We start from the raw sequence: 18,270 nt of genomic DNA on the forward strand, positions 1-18,270 counted from the left end.
GCGTTAAGTTATCCACTTTGCATGCTGTTTATTTTTCAGAAATAGCAAAAACATACCGTACCATACCTAGGACTCAAATTTATCCCATTTCCCTGCAACTGCTGTCATGTCTATAGTAGTAGTGTTTCCTTGCCTTCTCAGGAAACCTTCTCCCTGTCACTCTTTCCCTATCACTGTTGTTTTTTGCAGCTCAGTAATGTGCACCTAAAACTCAGTAAACAAGCACTTTTGCATTCCACCCTTTAGAATGTGGCCACCATGGCTGGGAATTGAACCTATGACCTTTAACTCAACACCAGAATGCCACAGTGCAGGGCTTTTAATTTATAAATTAGACTATGTGAAGTTAATTAAAGCACAGTTATATCTAAGGACAGAATAACTCTTGTACATTGCCACCACCAGAATGTGGTAATATGGAAATGCGACAACCAAAGTTCCCATACCTGAAACACGTCGAGGAGCTGAATAATGTTTTCCAGCTTTGGCTGCATATCCTTATAGTAGAGAAGGACGATCTTTAAAAGCTCACACTGAAAGACAGCAAATAAAAAAAAATATATTAAGGAACCACAATAAGATGTAAGAAAAACGAGATTGAAAGCGGCATGCTCAGAAGCACTCACTTGTTCTTGCAGTGTGTAGTTGACCCATTGACCAATCAGGGTGTTCGTCTGAAATGAAGCAGATCAGATGCCCTGAACAGAATTACATCACCCAGCCCAGAAATCGTATTGAGTTAGTAAGTACAGACAACTGTAGCGTAAAAGAAACAATGTCCTTGAATAACAACAGCCTGACATGCGTCGCTGTGTTCATAGGTTCAGTCAGCTGACCTTGAAGTACTAGTGACTTGGTCATTTTCTACTCAATTTTCTTTCACCTAAAACGTAGATCCAAGCCTGAGCAATTCTAGAAAAATAAACCGGAAAGTGTCAGACTGCCCTAAATAATTTATTATACTTGTTTTAACGAACCAGTTTTGGTTTCAGTACCCAGATGGTGGATATGTTATGACAGCATGATACACTGGCTTACTCTGTTCCTGCGATCGCAGCCATAAGAAACGTGAGCAGAACATTTTTTTACTTCGCCTTACTGCTACATGACATTAGCAAATTCTGCTTTGTGCCATGTCGATGACGCCAGGTCGAGCATTTGAATAAAGCAACAGAAATTCTGAGAACTGGCTACTGAAGCGTAAGCATTATTTGGCTTGGCTGTGACTTTGTTTTTGCTTATTTTTGCTTACTTGCCTTTCCCAGCTTATGCATGTCTCCTCGTGGCCTTTACGGTTGCAAAGAGTGGTTAGGCTTTAGCATACAATTGTCAGATTGTCTCACCGGATCTGACCCCTTCTATGCAATTGTAGCAATTCAGCCAGAACATCAGGCACGAGCGCACTTCAACAGAGCAGAACGGTTGAAAGGGAACACCAGCTGCTGCAGCAGCGCGTGAGGCATTGCGTGAGGGGAGAGTGTATCATTGTGATGGTCACCGTGATGGTCGACTTTCACTGTCGCTCTTGCAAGCCTGTATCATGCGTGCATTCCTTGTCCACACAAGCTCTCACCTGCATTCTCACTGCACCTTGGCAAGTCCCGATGAAAACGCGCTTGCTCGCCCACGACGTGCTCATAACTTGGACCACTCAGCAGCATTCAATTGGACATTGGGCCACCCCAAAATCTCAAGTAGGCCCTACCCCAAATTTAGGTTGCCCCCCCGCCCACACCCCAGATTTCAAGTTGGCCTACCCACAAATTTAACTTGGCCTACCCCCAGATTTCAATCTGGCCCACCCCCAAATTTCAAGTTGGACCACCCCCAAATTTCAAGGTGGCCCAGATGAAAATTTCAGTTGGCGCACCCCTACTATAAGCTTCTACATGCATTTTTTAAGAAGCCCTATGTATCTCTATGGGCATGCTCTTATATTTTTTTTTGCTTTAAATTGTTCTTTATTGCTTAAAAAAGCTACCAATCTCCTACTTTTACACTATCATAATGATTAAATGTCTTAACTTTGCAAAATACTACGCATTTTTGTCCAGATACAAGGCAGTACACATTTCGCGTGACAGAGCTGGGGAGCTCTCCAAAGGAAGCTTACGCCTCAAAACCCTAACTTCAGAATCAAATTACAATAACTTGTAAGTGCTTCCCAACATCCTTACACACGTAAGAAGCACATGGTAAAAGTTTGAACAAGTTCAAAAGTATGCGTCAGTACTCATTTAAAACTGTGTTCGACTGAAAAAGTCTAAACCTATCGCATGCATGCTCCAGGAGCCTTTGTGCCTTTGTTTATTTTCGAAAAAGCTGTCAATTTGATCATATGCACACAACACGGCAGGGACAGATGATATGATAAAGCACGGCACAGTCTGCTAGCAAAACTAGCTAACTGGGACAAAAGCGCAAGGCACTGTGCTTCTAAAAGTGATGCTAGCTTACCATGTAAGGTCCATGAGACTCTCTTGAGGGCTGCTGGATTTCAACTATCAAATCCAACTGCTCAATAATCTGCCAGGGTAAGTCAGAGTTGACTTCAGTGACCGTGCATTCCATGAGCCAGATAAAATGCTATAGTCCCCACAACGCCCGCAATATTCCAACCACGAAGAGTAATAATATGATGAGTTCTATTAAAGCAAAGTTCATGCAAACAATTTCTCTTCATTCAAACTCTATGAGGCATGTAAATTCTGTTTGAATGGTATGCTAGCAAAAAAAGGAAATTGAGAACCTTCTGCAGCTTTCGAACATGGCTGAATTAGGAGAGAATTCAATTTAAGCAACGCAGAATTGAAAGAAGTTAGCTATAGCAGAAACCACACAGTTGTACTGCACTTTTATGAAGTTACAAAGTAAACAATCAGAACTGTCAGACAATTGCAATCAATGTTGAAGTTCACTTCTCATGCAACCCAAGCGAACCTTATCACTTGAGTGGATTCAGTCAGATGAAGCCATGTTAGATTGCACAAGTTAAGAAAAAGTGAGTCCAAGTGCGTGGAAATAATTTTTTTTTAAGTACTATGCCCAGCACATCATGCCATACAAGAACTGAAAGTCGGAGTCTATTCACTGACATTTTCATAAACACTGTTTTACAGGATGTTCTCCTAAGACAGATTCTAAACTTAAAAAGATCAAAAGTGAAATTGGTACCTTTTTGATGATTATCTCATTTTCATTGAAGCGCTCCAAAAATCCATCAAACAATCTCTAAACAGAAACAAAAGACATTAAGGAACATTCTCATCAATCAATCAAAAGATCAAATAAAAAAAAATGATCGAAAAATCATAGTTTCAAATTTCGAGCTTTAACAGTGCAAATAATTTTATACATTCCCATAAAGGTACTGTTAGTCAACATGTGCCAATGTACTAGCACACAAATGAGTGCACAAAGTTTTCAACAATCTGGAGCTGATGCAGTCAATGCAGCTTGCCAAAAGTGACACCTTGAAGAAAATTAAGTGTTATAGGCATCAAGTTTACCAATTCACATCAAACACATACATGATGCTGGAGACCAGTGGAAAAAGCTGCCGACATAGACAGCCTAACGAAGCCACAGGCCCCCTCAAAATACCGGCTGCACAGCTATGTGATGCCATATAAATAAGCCATAGTGACACTTACAGAAACTTCTTATAAATGCGAAAGTACATATTGAATTGCGAGAATCTTATGAAGAAGAGAAAAAAAATAAAAACGATTTACATTACGGCAAAAAAAAAAATAGTAACTAGGCTAATATCACACCTAGAGACAGCTGCAGTGGTACGAGACAAAGGTATTAAGGGGGTTTGAAAAAATGCGTAATTCCTTGAAAGTTATGCTCTCTAACGTAAGCTTGTTTCTGTGTAATGTATTTAGTAATCTGGGTAACTTGTTTTGTAAGGTTTATTGACCATAAGTTGTTTTGTATGTTTGCACTTTCCAAGGTTCATTATTTCTTGTGGAATATATGGCTTTGTTTTCTGCCAGATAAGCCAGTTGCCGCAGAAAGGACGTACCATATTTTAGTACTTTCTTATAAGTTTTACAAACTCTATAATCACAGATCCTAGTGACTTGTAAAATATTGTATTTGTGGAACAAAGGAAAAGTGTGGATGTAATTGAAAACACCCTCTATAGCTCGTAAAAAATGTCTTTGCAATATGTGTAATTTCTGGAGGTTGACTTGTGTCGTTCCCCATACCATATGGCAATAGTTTCACCTAGATAGAAACAAGGTGTTATAAGTAATTTTCATAGTGCTACAAGGTGGGATACTGCCGGTTTCGGAAAAATTAGTCCAACAAACTGCGACAGCTTAGCTTGCCTAGTGTCAATATGTGTATTCCATAGCATATTTTGATAAAAAATTATTCCTAATGTTTTAAAGCTTGGTATGATATACACTGGAGATCCGCCAATTGATAGAGAATTATTTGTTGGAACACCTTCGTTCTTAATGCGAAAAAGTACTGCTCTGGTCTTCGAGACGTTTATTCTTAAATAGTTTTGGTTAGCCCATTCTTGTAATGCTATTAGTAACATGTTTCCTTCATTAATTAGTTCAGTAGATGATTCTTCTGTCAGAGAAATGCTGGTATCATCAGCATAAACAATTAATTTAGCAGATAATATCAGAGATATATCATTTATATAAATGCTAAATAAAAACGGCCAGAGAATGTTACCCTGAGGTATACCAAACGTAAGCGGCAATGGGTCGGAGTAATTACTATCTACGTTAACAATTTGAGTTTGGTACTGAAGGCAAGATTTGATCGGGATACAGCTTTTCCTCAATAATCGTAATGTTCTAATTTATTTATTAGTAAGTGATGATTAAGGCAGTCAAAACGCCTTCGTAAAATCTACAAAAATACCAAGAACTAGTCTGCCTTCTTCAAGTTTTGTTAAAAGGTGTTCTTTTTGTGCAAGTAATGTATATTCTGTACCAAGACCCTTACGGTACCCAAACTGGGTGTCCGACAAAATACTGTTTGTTTTCAAAAGTCGTAAATTGTTTTGAGATAACTTTTTCTAGAGCTTTTGAAAATATGGGAAGTACTGATCGCGGTCTATAATTTCCGAGGTCGTTTCTATCATCTTTTTTTGTACAAAACAGTTACACGTTCAATTTGCATCTGACTTATGAATACAGCCTGGGTAAGACAAAAATTAAAGATATGAACTAAACACGGAGCTAAAAATTGTACACAGCTTTTGATGGGTTCAACTTGAAAGCCATCAATGTCTTTAACAGAACTGTTCCTTAAGCTTAAAAAAATTCCAATTACTTCATTTTCTGATACAGGAGTAAGAAAAATTGAATGCTGGTTAAAAGGAAGGTTATTAATGGGGTTTCCACACTTAACGCTACTACCTACTAAAACAAAGTGCCTCTTAAAAGCATCAGCAAAGGCCTTGCCTGTAAACTCTGAATTATTGATAATAGGCATGTGTACATCTGGTGAGAAAGCCTCGTACTTTAACACCGAGTTAAGTCTTTTCCACGTTTTATCCATAGATCTAGCGGCTGAAATAAACAAATTCAAAAAGTAATCTCGCCAAGCCTCTTTGACGTCTTTATCTAGATGATTTTGGTAAGTCCTGTAGGCTTTGAGTAAGTCTGGATCCTTGTTTTTGATGAAGTCATTGAACAACCTGTTTTTAATTTTAATTCTTTTTGAAAGTTGTGAAGTGACGCATAGTTCTTGCGTTTCTTTATTTAGTTTAGAGCAAACATAAGGAAAGCTAGCTGCTCAAACTGGCTAAAGTATTCTAATAAATTCTTCATACGCATTATTTGCATCCTTGTTGTGAAATAGTATGTCCCACGAGGTTTCAGCAATCTTGTTAAGAAAGATAGAAATGTTGTGTTCCGTGGCATGTGGTACGACTTGGAACAAAGAAATGTAGGCAAATGATCGCTGATGTCAAATGCGAAAACACCAGTTTTAATCATATCAATGCTTAAGTTTGTGAGAAATATGTCAATTAAAGATGATGAGCTTTCAGTCACTCTCGTAGAAGATTGATTACGACAATCATAACTTAAGTACCACAACCATATAATTCTCATTTGCACCATACTTGAAAGCACTCTGATAAATTGTTGTAATGCAAGTCTAAAAGCTTGCATGGCCCAGCTGTTGAACATCAGCAAGTACCGGCCCAATGTGAATGGACATGAGCAAGGCCTCCATGAGTGTATTTTCAGTGTGGGTGCAGGAGCCAGGACTCATTTCACTTAAACTTTTTTTGTTGCTGTGAAATCGTCTTTCATCTTCTTAATGTGCTTCAAAAAAAACTTCTTAAGCTGCCTTGTCCTGTTGGTTCTTTGTGTTTCCGTCTTCTTGGTGCACTTCAAAAAAAACTCAAGGCTCAATTTGTTATATTTTAGGGGGGTCTGCCCTCAGGGTGTGTGGGGGAGAGGGGGGGCAGTGGCATTGGAACATGAGGTCTCATCCCTCCCTCAGTTTGAGAACCCTTGGACATGAGTACAAATGAGAACGAGTGCCAGTGTGTGTGAGTGAAAAATAAATAAATAAAGAAACTGGTGAGTGAATGCTAGTGATTGTTCTGTCATTCTGCCGATCTATAGAGTCTGATAAATGAACATTTTTGCTGGATAAGCATTGTAGCAATGGCAGACACCGAGACTTGCGCATGAATTGGCAATACAGTCATTAATTATTTTACTAACTATATTTTAATTTAATGACTTTGGAAGGAATGTTGTAATTGCAGAACTGTAGTCAGCTTGTATTTAAAGGACAATCATCAATTGTTACAAAGTCTCTGCAGAGGAACTTTTGAGAAATGAACCATGTAATGAGCTGCTGTTCTAGTTAGTTTGCTGTGCTACATTTATGTTGCAGTGTGGAAATGTGGAAATTAATGATTGCATTAACAATTATCGCACAATTTACAATGTACACTATTGTTCTACTCAGCCTACTAGGCCTACTCAGCAAAAGTTAACATTTTGTCTTAGGTCGTCTATATTTATTAACCATAGACAGTCATCTGGGAAAAATGTGTGGATCCTGACAGATGCTGCACCATGGAATAAATACCAAAACAAAGCATTATGCTCACCATTATCAGGTATTGGGGAGAATGCTAATATGCAAAGACTTTGATGAAACGAAACTATAGCAGAACAAAGCATTATATCACAAATTTAGAAAGCAATACACTGTCTTCTATGGAGTCATTCTAAGGGAAATGTAAATTGTTAGATGATGAATTTCGTTTCATGCCCTACATTGCATGCAAGTTTCCTTGTGCTAGCATAAGTGAGAGTTTTCTCCGAGTTTTGTTCTTTCACGACACCGTAAAAAAGACAAATGCAGGGTGTGCTATTTATGGCACATGATATTTAGTTATTTCCAAACTTGTGACAGAAGTGTAAAAGTTTGCCTTACCACATAGACATGAGAAGGGTTCTGCCAATGCTCAAGAATGTACCTCAAACAAAACAGGCTGAATAGGCGTTCCATGCGATAGTAATTCCACACCTGCAAAGGAAAGCTGAATATAAACACTTCAAAGAGAAATGAAAAAAAAAAGAAAAAAAAGAAGAAAAAGGAAGCCGGCAGGAGGAAAAAGTTGCATCACCTAAGCAAAAAAAGAAAAAGAAGTTACCTCATTCAGTATGTGGGGTATATTCCGCTCACTCGCCACTGTTGCCTTTGGTGACGTGAAAAAAAACGAAAAAAAAAAAGGAATCAGCACTGTACGCCAACACTTCAGAGCTCTAACATTTGGGGAACTCGCCCACGAATGGGGCACACACTCACATGCTTTTATGAAACGGTCGGAAAGAAAACATGAGGTGCACTTACCTTCAAGTCATCTGGGGTGCCTCGATACTCGTATATCAGGTAAGAACAAAACAGTTCATAACTGCGCTCTTTGTCCAATCCCTGAAATAAACTAGCCCATTAACTACACCTCTGGGAAAAGCAACAACTTCGTAATTACGCGGCCAGGCGCTTAATTAAAAAGATACACTCAGCTTTACTTACGAGAAGAGTGCTAAGCTTGGAAAGCAGTTCTTGGTTAAAGCTTTCAGGTACGGTCGTCTTCGACTTCCTAGAGTACAATGAAAAGCGATAATTCTATCAGCACTAGTAAGTAGCAAAACAACAAGCATATTACCTTTGGTCAGTGAAGTAAAGAAGTCCATTGAGAACTTGATCGGCATTTTTCGTGAGCTCAGTGCCAACCAATTCCTGAGAGCAAATACGAAGCGGTGAGCAGCGGTTATTTTACTCAGGTGCAACATACAGTCCAGAAAGGCTACCTACGTTTGATCTGAGAAGAGTGTTTCCGGAAATGATGACCCAAAGGTCCTTGATCGATCTGCAAAGTCAATTCATCAATTTGCATGCTACAAGCATCCACGCCGGTGTTGGTGTGAATCGAAGTTTACACTTTGCCTCAGTGTCAGCAAGCACAGCAGCAGGGCAAAGAAGGGTAGTTGCTATTTCACTACACATTCGTCAACAGCCTGACGGAACGTTAATCGCTAACGAAGCAAACTTGTAACGCAGGCTGCGCATAAACCGGCTAAAGCGAAAAAAGCAACACGCACCTTTGAATGTCCGCCATTTTGCCACACAAATAACATCTGTGTGGAGCGATGACATAAGTGATCCATCTCCATGGCCCTTTAGCTCAAACAACCACAACAGAAATTAAATAAAATTACAACATTACATAAAGAACTTTATAAGAATTGAAAAATATGATGGTGAAGTTAACCATACAGTGCGCCATAAGAGTTCTTTCTCTAGTTTTATGAGTTCAGTGGCGCTTGCCGTTTCTCTGATTCAAAGGTGCTCTTTTCATTTGTCTACGGTTTCACGTTCACCTCGTGCTTTTAGTTTGTTTTCGGCGCGCACAACTTTCGCGGTGCTTTCGTTTTCACCTATGTTTTGACGTCGTTAAAGCCGCGCCGTGATATTTTTCTCTAGTTATTTATTGAAATCGTAGTCGTCATGGCATCTTTCACACCGTTCGACATGGCTGTCGACGACTTGAAAAGACTAAATTGTTATGTTGTGCAAGGGCTGGACGTGATCCTCGGTGTTGCTGCCGACGTTTGCGATGTAGGCGAAGGTATATGTTTGTAGGCTGGTTTTTCTTAGTGATCTGCCGTAACAATGCTGAGTGTAGCGTATGTAGACTGTTGCGAACTTGAGCCGATGTGCTCAGGGGTGCGTGGTGGTGGGGTTCTGATGGTCATCCAATACTTAAGGGAATTATTTGGGGCTCTCCAATTCAGTCACTTCAACTCATTCTCAAGAGCTATAAAGCGGTTTGAAATTCGATGAGAGCCTTGCGACACGACCCGAAGACAGCTCTGTTTACGCGAGCAGTAGTGTGCACGGTGTACCGCTCGCGGAGTTGTGTGTACACTGCACGTTTATCCGTTGACGTGACATTGTTTTGATCATATTACTGCCTTGTGCCCAGGTGATGCTTTGAACGAAAGCGTGGAGGCCTTAAAACTTTGCACGAAGGGTGTGATCAAGCAAGAATATGACGCCGACACTTTCGTGGTAGCAGCAACTGCACTGAAGGCACAGGTACGTTTTGCTCTTGATTTTAAGCTAAGCAGCTGTAATATAGTATATGAGAAAGTGAAGCCGTTGTTTGCTACAGGGACAACCGAGCCTAACTCACAGCGCAACAAAATGTTCAAATTAGGAAAAATCGCACTATAGTAAACTTGCGTATCCATAAGCGTCGTTTATGCGCAGTCTTTTTTCCTGCTTTTTTTTTTGTGCTCTACAATGGCGTTCAGTTATGTTTATTGATGCGTAGGCGTCCATGAGCTGCAGCTATAAGTTGAGCGATGGATAAGCAGAGGTAACGTTTTTTATGAAATAATATGTTAATGTAGGCCTATTGTTCTCAAAAATGTAAACAAGCTCTTGTAAACTTGGAGTACCATCACTTTCATCTCTTGGCATCTAAATGTGGATTCTTTAAGTACTACCTACCATAAAAAAAAAAAAAAATCTAAATATAAGGGGCACATAGTTGCCCGTAGTAATAAGGGCATAAGTTATAGTAGTTATGGTTCTGTGTTTTTGGATTAATTTAATACCTGAAAGACGTTTGCTGGTAAAAAAAAATATGATTCAAATTTATGTGAAAATTTTAGAATTTCGGTGCCCTCAGTCAAGATCCGTCTAAGATATAAGAAATTAGCATTGTGATTGAGTATCATTGGGTCCATGTAATTGGGATGCTGTGACTACAAGTTATGCTGTGTCGTGGTATCATTTCGTATTGTGGTTGGCAGCAGGATTGCCACTCTGTGTGTCTGCTGATGTGTCCACGAGGTTTTGCGATTCACGGTTTCATGAGAATATGCAGCAGGTTACACAAGGAAGCTATCACTGACTTTGGCAGTCATCTTCGGTGGTTTCCGCCACAATTTTTTGCCTTCAGGCCAGACAGACTGCCGAAGCCAACCGACAAGTAGATTGGAAACAAGAGCTTGCCTCTACATACGAAGCTGCAAAACAGCGTCAAGGAGACCCAGAAAATCATGTGGCATTCAAGAATCTCCTTAGGATTACAAGCAGAGTAGAGGAAGGTAAGAAAACCTATGAGTACTACATTATCAAATTTTGCGTTTTGTATGTTTCTGTGAGTTGTTCAATCACAATAGTGTTTGCACAGGAATTTATACATTTGACAGGAAGTGGCCTTACGGTGCATTCTACCGAGTGGAGAAGAAAAAGAGATACTGCAGTGAACTGTTACTGTGTTTTAAGAGTTAAGGAAGAAAGCAAGGCATTCTCAAAGGAGTACAGACCTCAAATCTGTTAACAATAGCACGGGAGCCCCTGGCCAGAGATACCATCTGCGTCTTCTACTGCCACATTGGCCGTCTCAGTGAGATTATATGCTGCACTTAATTGATCGCACCCTGAGCAGCGGCGCCTAATCTTGGTGATAATGCCAGTGTGCCTGTATAAGGTGAGGGTGGTATGCCAGGCCATGGACTCACGCATTCAACACATCTGAGGGCTGTACTGACGTGACATTTTCATTTTCTGTTTTAAATGAAGATCTTTGACATCGAAACCTTAGAAAAATTATCGGTAGTTCTTAGAGCGCCTCAAATAATTTTCTACAGTCACCAAATGATAACTTGGAGTCTGAAAACTTCCAAAAAGTTCGAATAATTGTGAGTCGGAAATAATGAACTTGCCAGAAAATAAATGACTATTTATTCGTCTTCGCATTACGTCTTCGCATAACGCGTGTGATGCTCTACCAATTAGTAGCTCACTTGGTGGAGCATCGCACACGTAATGCGAAGACATGGGATTGTTCCCCACTTGCGGCAAGGTGTTTTTTCATCTATTTTCAATTTCATTAATTTATAATTTCTTTATTTCAATTAGTAAGTACAAGTAATTTCTCCTCTGTTGTCCTTGGTGTCTTTGGTTGTTGGCTTCTTATGACATGATTAATAAAAATCTGGACCCTCGGTTAACCCCTTTTCTTCTTATTCACTTTAAGTGTCGTGACACAGGTACACTATCTGGAAAATTGAACCGAAATTGGTATGTAGAAAAGCTGTTGCAGTAAATTACAGCTGCTGTGAGGCTTCCAAGTGTTTTTATTTGTTTGGGCATTAACACTTTTTTACGTCCAAGAAAGTAGAGGGCCAGGAGCGAATGGCACCATACAGCAGCTGACCAGGTCTCTGACCCCATATGTTCTGTAGAAGAAGGGAAAAGGAAGTGTACAGTGACTCTACAAAGCACTAAACTTTGGCATTAAGTGGCGCAAAAACACAGGAGAACCCTTCATCTGACATGGACTGAAAACTCAGCAGCAAATTTATCAATCCAGGACTGGGATAACGTAAATGGTTGTATTTCAAATCTTTTTCCTTGGTGCACTTCGTTGGTGGTCTGAGCAGTGCTCTGCCTGTGTTATCACCACGACCGGCTGGTCGGGGATGATACGAAAGGAATAGGATCGAGTGAAAGGAATCCTTGCATTATGCCTTACCAAGTCGCAGTCTGCATAACAGCTGCAGAGCACCAAAGCTTCCTAGCACATTATCATTAGCCTATTTTTATGTCCACCGCAGGACAAAAGCCTCTCCGAGCGATCTCCAGTTACCCCTGTCTTGCATTAGCTGATTCCAACTTGTGCTTGCAGATTTCCTGATTTCATCATCCCACTTAATTTTCCGCCATCCTCGACTGGCACTTCCCTTTCCTTGGCATCCATTCCGTAACGGTCCTCCGGTTGTCTACCCTATGCATTCAATGGCCTGCTCAGCTCCAGTTTTTTCTCTTAATGTTAACTAAAATATTGCCTATCCCCATTTGCTCTGTTATCCACACCCCTCTCTTCCAAACACATAATAGTGCCTAATTAAAGTTTGTCATCGAGACCAGTGCCTGTAAGAAGTAACACACCAGGCACGCCAACAGGCAAACCTCTCCAGTTTTTATTAACAAGCCTCTGTTTTTCTCTCGGTGCCTAGTTATCGACCTCGAGTAGAACATTAGTGATCAAAACATAGCAGAAAATCACGTCAAAGGTGATATTTCAAGGTCTCAATTATCAAGATGTGTAGTGTATTAAAAATGTTTGAATATGTTAATGGCATTGTGGACTTAATTATTGCATTATCAATGCATTAGATTTTATATAAATGGTAAGGGTTTTGGTACATTAAGGACTGTGTCCTACAAGTACTTCTTACCTATAGAGTTCTGTACATATCTATTCTAAATTCATAACTTTCATTCACTAAAGAAAGGTTTGCTGAATTGTCTGACCATTTTCCTTCCTTGTTTTGCATAAATATAAATGGCAAGTTCTATCTTATAAATCCCACTTAATCCCTTTGATAGATAACCTGCTCAATGCTGACACATCTCGAAGTATTTGCGCATTTGGACTGCTCTGTTCGGAAACAGTTTTAGAAACTCACTAGTTTGAGTTATTGTCTCCTGTAAAACGCAGTATTATAATCCTTGTCTGTAAATAAACTGTTAACTTGTTCCAAGCAGACATTGTCGAGATGATGTGATGTAACAAAAAGTTAGTGCATGAACTTCAAGCCATAAAAAAAAAAGTCATACGGAGCGAGGGCAGGAGAGTAAGGGGCACGGGCACCTGACCTCGCTCCGTGCGACTTTTCTTTTGTTTCCTCGGATGAAGAAAAATATTAAAGGATTGCAATTTCACGACATAAAGGAGGTGAGGGAAAAAAACTAGAGAGGAGCTATTAGGCCATCAAAACAGACAAGTTTGAAAAATGTTTCGACTAATGAAATCGCAGATTGGACAAATGCATTAAATGTAACGGAGGTACTTTCAAGGTGATAAGATTGTTTTATAACAAATAAATAAATACATAACTTTTTAAAAACAATTCCAGTTAATTTGTGTACCCCTTCATATATGTACCACTATAATTTGTGAGCAGGACTTTTGCAGATATTGTAACTTTCCCATAAGCTGTAAACCTATACATACATAGATTTGTAAGTTTCATGGTTCAGTTTTTTTTGGAACCTGCCAATTTTCGGTAACTCTTGCAGAAACTAAGAGGCTTAGTCTGAATCAAAATTCTACTTCCTGCAGTCAGTAAAAGTCAGCATTCTTTCTTAATGCAGCAAATTTTATTCAAATCAGTTGTCTGTTGAGAGCATTTCATCATTTCGCATGTATTCAAATAGGGAAATCGGACTTCATCCCAAGATAAAGCCTCCTGTTAATATTATTCTTTAGTTTTTTAGATTTGTTAATTCTTGTAACTACTTTCTGTTATACCAGTGCCACACGTGCACATTCTATTGTGATCGAGCCCGAGCAAGATAAAAAGCTAACAGTGCGACACCCGTATGAAACATAAGTCTCTGTCACATCACCCCCTCTTTAACTGCGTGTTCTCTCTTTGCAGTTTCGTCGTCCCAAGACCTAGAGGACAGCATGACTGTTACCGAGGACATTGAGAACGTTCAGTGGAAGGACCCCATCACCCAGAAAGACATTGAAGTACCTGTGAAAAACACAAAGTGCAGCCACATCTATGACAAAAACAGCATCAGCCAGTACATCAAAAGCACTAGACATCCAAGGTATGCCAACCACGCCAGTAACAGAACGAGGCAATTCTGACAAGAACATTTTAAAGGCATTGCAAAAGAAAAAATGCTAAAGCAGTTTATATTGATGAAGCATTCTTTCAAAACTATATTTTTTTTAATTTCATGGTGATAGGTTGATCATTAGAATAGCAAAATGAATGTCGAAGTTTCTTTTCTTGAATTTTTGCACCGAAAGCCTAGTGCCACTACTTTGGCGTGACGTCACACATTCCAAAGTGTCTCTGTCTGTATTTGGACCATTGTGGCTGAGCGAAAGCTCTTGAAACTTGCAAAGTTCATTTTTTGGTTCCTTTGGGATGCACTGCAGTCCATCCTTGCCGATAAAAATTTAAGGAGGCCCAAATAGACGCTTCAAGATCCATGACCTCACAGCGAGCTAATGTTAGAACTTCAAGAGGTTGCCACCACCTGTCTTTCGGATTTGCACTTTTTCTAGGTTACCAAGCGTCTTCTTGCAGTAAAGTGGCTTTCTTTGGTATTGTGAAAGGGTAACTTACTAATACAGCCCAACAAATCCATGCTTTGGGTGCACGTTAAAAGGTAATCCGGCTTAAACACTACAGCGCCCCCCTTACCTTCAAGTTGCTTTGAGATGCTGAACCTCATAGATTAATCTTAATGTGTGTCTATGTTTCTATTCATATCCTGTCTTTCTCCCGCAGTTTAAAGTCTTGCTGAACTAAGTCCCTTTTTTCTTGTTTCTTTAAGTGCCTGTTTGAGGCCTGCTACACTGACCTACGTCCCTCCACTGAAACTCATTTTCCCTAAAGAATACAGGAAAGGGCTCAGGTCTTATTGCCCCTCAGTTCCAACCTGTCTGCTTCACTGTTACTCAAGTTGGGACTGATCCGTTGCGATGGCTCAGTTGCTATGGCATACTGCTGGTGAACACATGGTTGCGAGTTCGATTCCCGGCTCCAACGAATACATTTCGATGCGGGCAGAGAGCAAAATCGTCTATTTTCTGTGCTTTGGGTGCACATTAAAAGGTCATCCGACTTAATTCTGGGTGCCCCTCACTACAGCGTCTCTCGTAACCTGCAAGTTGCTTTGGGATGCTAAACCCCATAGTTTAATCTTAATTTGTGATTCACTTATAAGAGTCTTGCAAGTGTGTTTTCTTTTCTCACACAGCGGAAGAAAGCAAAAAAGATGGAACGCGCAAATGTGGGAATGGATTTATAAGTGAAGCTTTCTTTGACGTTTGCTGAAATGTTTTCACTTCTCCATTCTCACTTGTATTGGCTCAGTGTTCCCTGCACAGTGAAAAGTATAGTCCCATTTTGTTTGCTTAGTTCTTTCTCCACCTCAGTTGCTTCTGTTACCAAGTTCTTCTTCACTTCTTTATAACTGACTTCTTCAGTTTTTTTGTCACAGACTCCTTCACTTCTTGCCTCTTGTTCTGCTTGTCTATTCGGGCACTTGCCACTTACCCAGTAGCCCACATATCCAGTGGCCGAAGTTGTATAATCATCAAGACGGCAGAAACCAGCACCAGCAGAGTGGGAGGAAGAGGCAAATAAATTTTCGCTTTGAAAATTTGCTGGTGGCCGACACATGTTCATGCTCCATATTTCACACCTCAGCAGAGCTCTCCACATTGTTGTCACATGCCATAGTGACAACTAAAGGAGGCTATGTTCTTAAATATTAAGAAAAAAAATTATTAGCTTGCATTTCAAAAGAAAGAAAAGGCAATGTAATAAGTTTCATAGCCCTCCCCTTCACAGAGAAAGAAACAGTTAATGCATTTCAACCTTCTGTCCGGAGCCAAAAAAAGGTGGCTCACCCTCGGAGAGATGAACCAGTACATATTTTTAAAAAGTCTGCGAGCTTTGTAACACATTGTGGTAGTGTCATCATTGTCACGGTTTAAATGTGGGCGATGTTGAAGAAGTTCAGGCTCATCATTTGCGATTTTCTACACTAACAAATCCACATCTGCCTAACAAGTACCAAACAGACTATCAAAAGAGTAATAAATTAATCTCATTTCTTTTGCTAGTTGCCCTCTGTTTTAGAAGGGTAAACTGTGCAAGTTGATCGCATTCACATTGAAACTTCTGCAAGAAAAGTCAACAAGAATGGGGAAAGACTGAGGAAATGTCACGTGGTCTTTTTTCTGGCCTACTGTACTTTTTGGGCCAATTTGCCTTTTGTGTCTCTTCAGCTTGAATGAAAGATCACTGAATACAAATGCTAAAGCACTAATGTGCTATTGTTTTGGGGTTAAGGCACAAAATCACCCGTGCCACCCAAGATCAGACTTGTACGCATTACAGAAAAAAAGTAACGGATGACATCTTTCAAAATGTAATTAATTACAGTTACCAATTACTGCCCCACAAAAGTAATTGAGCATTTACTAAAAAGTAACAGATTACTATAATGTTACTTTCCCCGATACATTTGTTAACATTACACAAACACACTAAATAGAACGAGCTGGCCTGGCTTTTTCAGTGCGTCCTCTGCAGCTCTTCACACATTGTTTATCTTAATAGAACGAGCTGGCCTGGCTTTTTCAGTGTGTCCTCTGCAGCCCTTCACACATTGTTTATCTTCACTAAGACTTGCTTTTCAGAATTTTATTTGGTAATCTTCCCTAATTTTCTTGTGAGGACATCTGCAGCGGCAATGAAAACTTGCTCTATGAGCCCTCTGGACAGAAGAGCGGTGCTATAGTGTACGAACACCTTGCCGAAAAGATTGTGGTCACTGAATGCCACGATGCTTGGGTTTGGGTTCCCTACAGAAGTCCAGCGCTTCATTGTTGCTGGGGCTAACAGAAGGTGCTTCCGATAGGGAAAGTGAAAAACTGAAAAATCGTATATAGGTGGTTCTCTCCCACCAATGTCTAAAGTGGCCATCGCCATCGAGCCACAGAAGCGACGTTTAAACTTGTCAGCCAACATCTGGTGGACCTTCACTCGCCACCCATTTAGACTTGAATGACTAATCGTGATATACGGCAGCAAACGTTCACGTTCCTTGAAAAGGTAGCCAAGCCTGTAAGGTTTTTATTATAAAAATGCATATTATTCAGCCCTGAAACTGCTGTGTGTTAAACACAAATATAGGTGTATGTGAGTCTTGTAATATCAAACAGAGATGTGCGTTTCACAGCCAGAAGCTTCTGTATCTATGAGAGAAGTCATAGCCTGCACTCAGAATTGGGGAGTTTAGATTTTACGCACCCTAAGTTAGGGGACGCAAACTGCCGGGCTTACAAAAGAATGCAAAGGCCCTACAATGAAGCTTTGGTTTTTGTGTGCACTAAGTCGCTTAGGCATGTTATTTCTAAAACCCCCTATTGAGCAGTAGCTCTTACTGCCGATGAAGGCTGCCTATAAGCACTTTCAGGAGAGAGGAATAGAAACTTATAAGAGAAAAACTCAGAGGTTGAACTTCCAAGAGAAGTGCGCAAGCAAGCAAGCCTGCCACGTTGAGGTGATCGATGTGTAGCTGCAAGACGCTGGTAGTGTGTAGGACGTAACCCATGTACATGTTTTCATCCCTTGAGACACTAGTTTTCACCAAATGCAAATGCTCAAAACAGCGTCGCCTGTCAGAACGTGTTTTGTCAAAAATGTATCTGGTTACATGTAATTGATTACTAAAAAAGTAATTGAATTACTGTGAGCATTACTGTGTAAAAAATTTAAAGTAATCGTTAAATTGCAATATTACCAATAAATGTTATTGATTACAAGTAACTATAATTACATGTAATTTGTTATGTACAAGTCTACCCAAAATCACCCAGTGTGACTTTCGTTTGGCTTCATAAATTTAATGCTGCATGCTATGTGTGAAATTACTCTGCTTATTGGTTCTCTTATGGTTGCAGGTGCCCGTATCTGGGCTGTGCGAACAAAGCCACTCTGAATATGAGAGACCTGGTGGATGACCACTTTGTTGCGAGAATATTGAATGAACGATCCAAGAAGAAAGACTGAATTTGTCGTCATCACCATGCCTCATTTAGCATGTTCTATCACAAATAAAATTAATATTGTGTGTTGCACTCTTCAGTGATAAAAACTGCAATCTGTTTCAATGATGCTTGCTTATAATTTCTTCTTAAGT

At 39.9% G+C, this 18,270-nt stretch overlaps 2 protein-coding genes across 2 annotated transcripts in view; one reads left to right on the forward strand and one right to left on the reverse strand.

The window, feature by feature from the left end:
* Nup188 (nuclear pore complex protein Nup188) overlaps positions 1–8,631 on the reverse strand; it is a 75,184-nt gene extending 66,553 nt beyond the window's left edge. The window contains exons 1-11 of the mRNA XM_050170852.3: positions 8,613–8,631; positions 8,326–8,380; positions 8,177–8,250; positions 8,044–8,110; positions 7,861–7,941; positions 7,661–7,705; positions 7,441–7,533; positions 3,175–3,231; positions 2,458–2,526; positions 627–674; positions 447–533 (exon numbers count right to left, since the gene is read on the reverse strand). Coding sequence (XP_050026809.2) covers positions 447–533; positions 627–674; positions 2,458–2,526; positions 3,175–3,231; positions 7,441–7,533; positions 7,661–7,705; positions 7,861–7,941; positions 8,044–8,110; positions 8,177–8,250; positions 8,326–8,380; positions 8,613–8,629 — 693 coding nt within the window. The 5' untranslated portion in view covers positions 8,630–8,631. The remainder of the gene's footprint in view (positions 1–446; positions 534–626; positions 675–2,457; positions 2,527–3,174; positions 3,232–7,440; positions 7,534–7,660; positions 7,706–7,860; positions 7,942–8,043; positions 8,111–8,176; positions 8,251–8,325; positions 8,381–8,612) is intronic.
* A 258-nt stretch (positions 8,632–8,889) lies between these two features.
* On the forward strand, positions 8,890–18,225 carry LOC126522067 (E3 SUMO-protein ligase NSE2-like). The gene is made up of 5 exons (XM_050170854.3): positions 8,890–9,139; positions 9,497–9,609; positions 10,481–10,628; positions 13,974–14,151; positions 18,032–18,225. The coding sequence occupies exons 1-5, from the start codon at positions 9,019–9,021 to the stop codon at positions 18,138–18,140; spliced, it is 669 nt and encodes a 222-aa protein (XP_050026811.2). The 5' UTR covers positions 8,890–9,018; the 3' UTR covers positions 18,141–18,225.
* Positions 18,226–18,270: the final 45 nt, after the last annotated feature.

The sequence above is a fragment of the Dermacentor andersoni genome, chromosome 6, assembly GCF_023375885.2.
Source record: "Dermacentor andersoni chromosome 6, qqDerAnde1_hic_scaffold, whole genome shotgun sequence".
NCBI lineage: Eukaryota > Metazoa > Arthropoda > Arachnida > Ixodida > Ixodidae > Dermacentor > Dermacentor andersoni.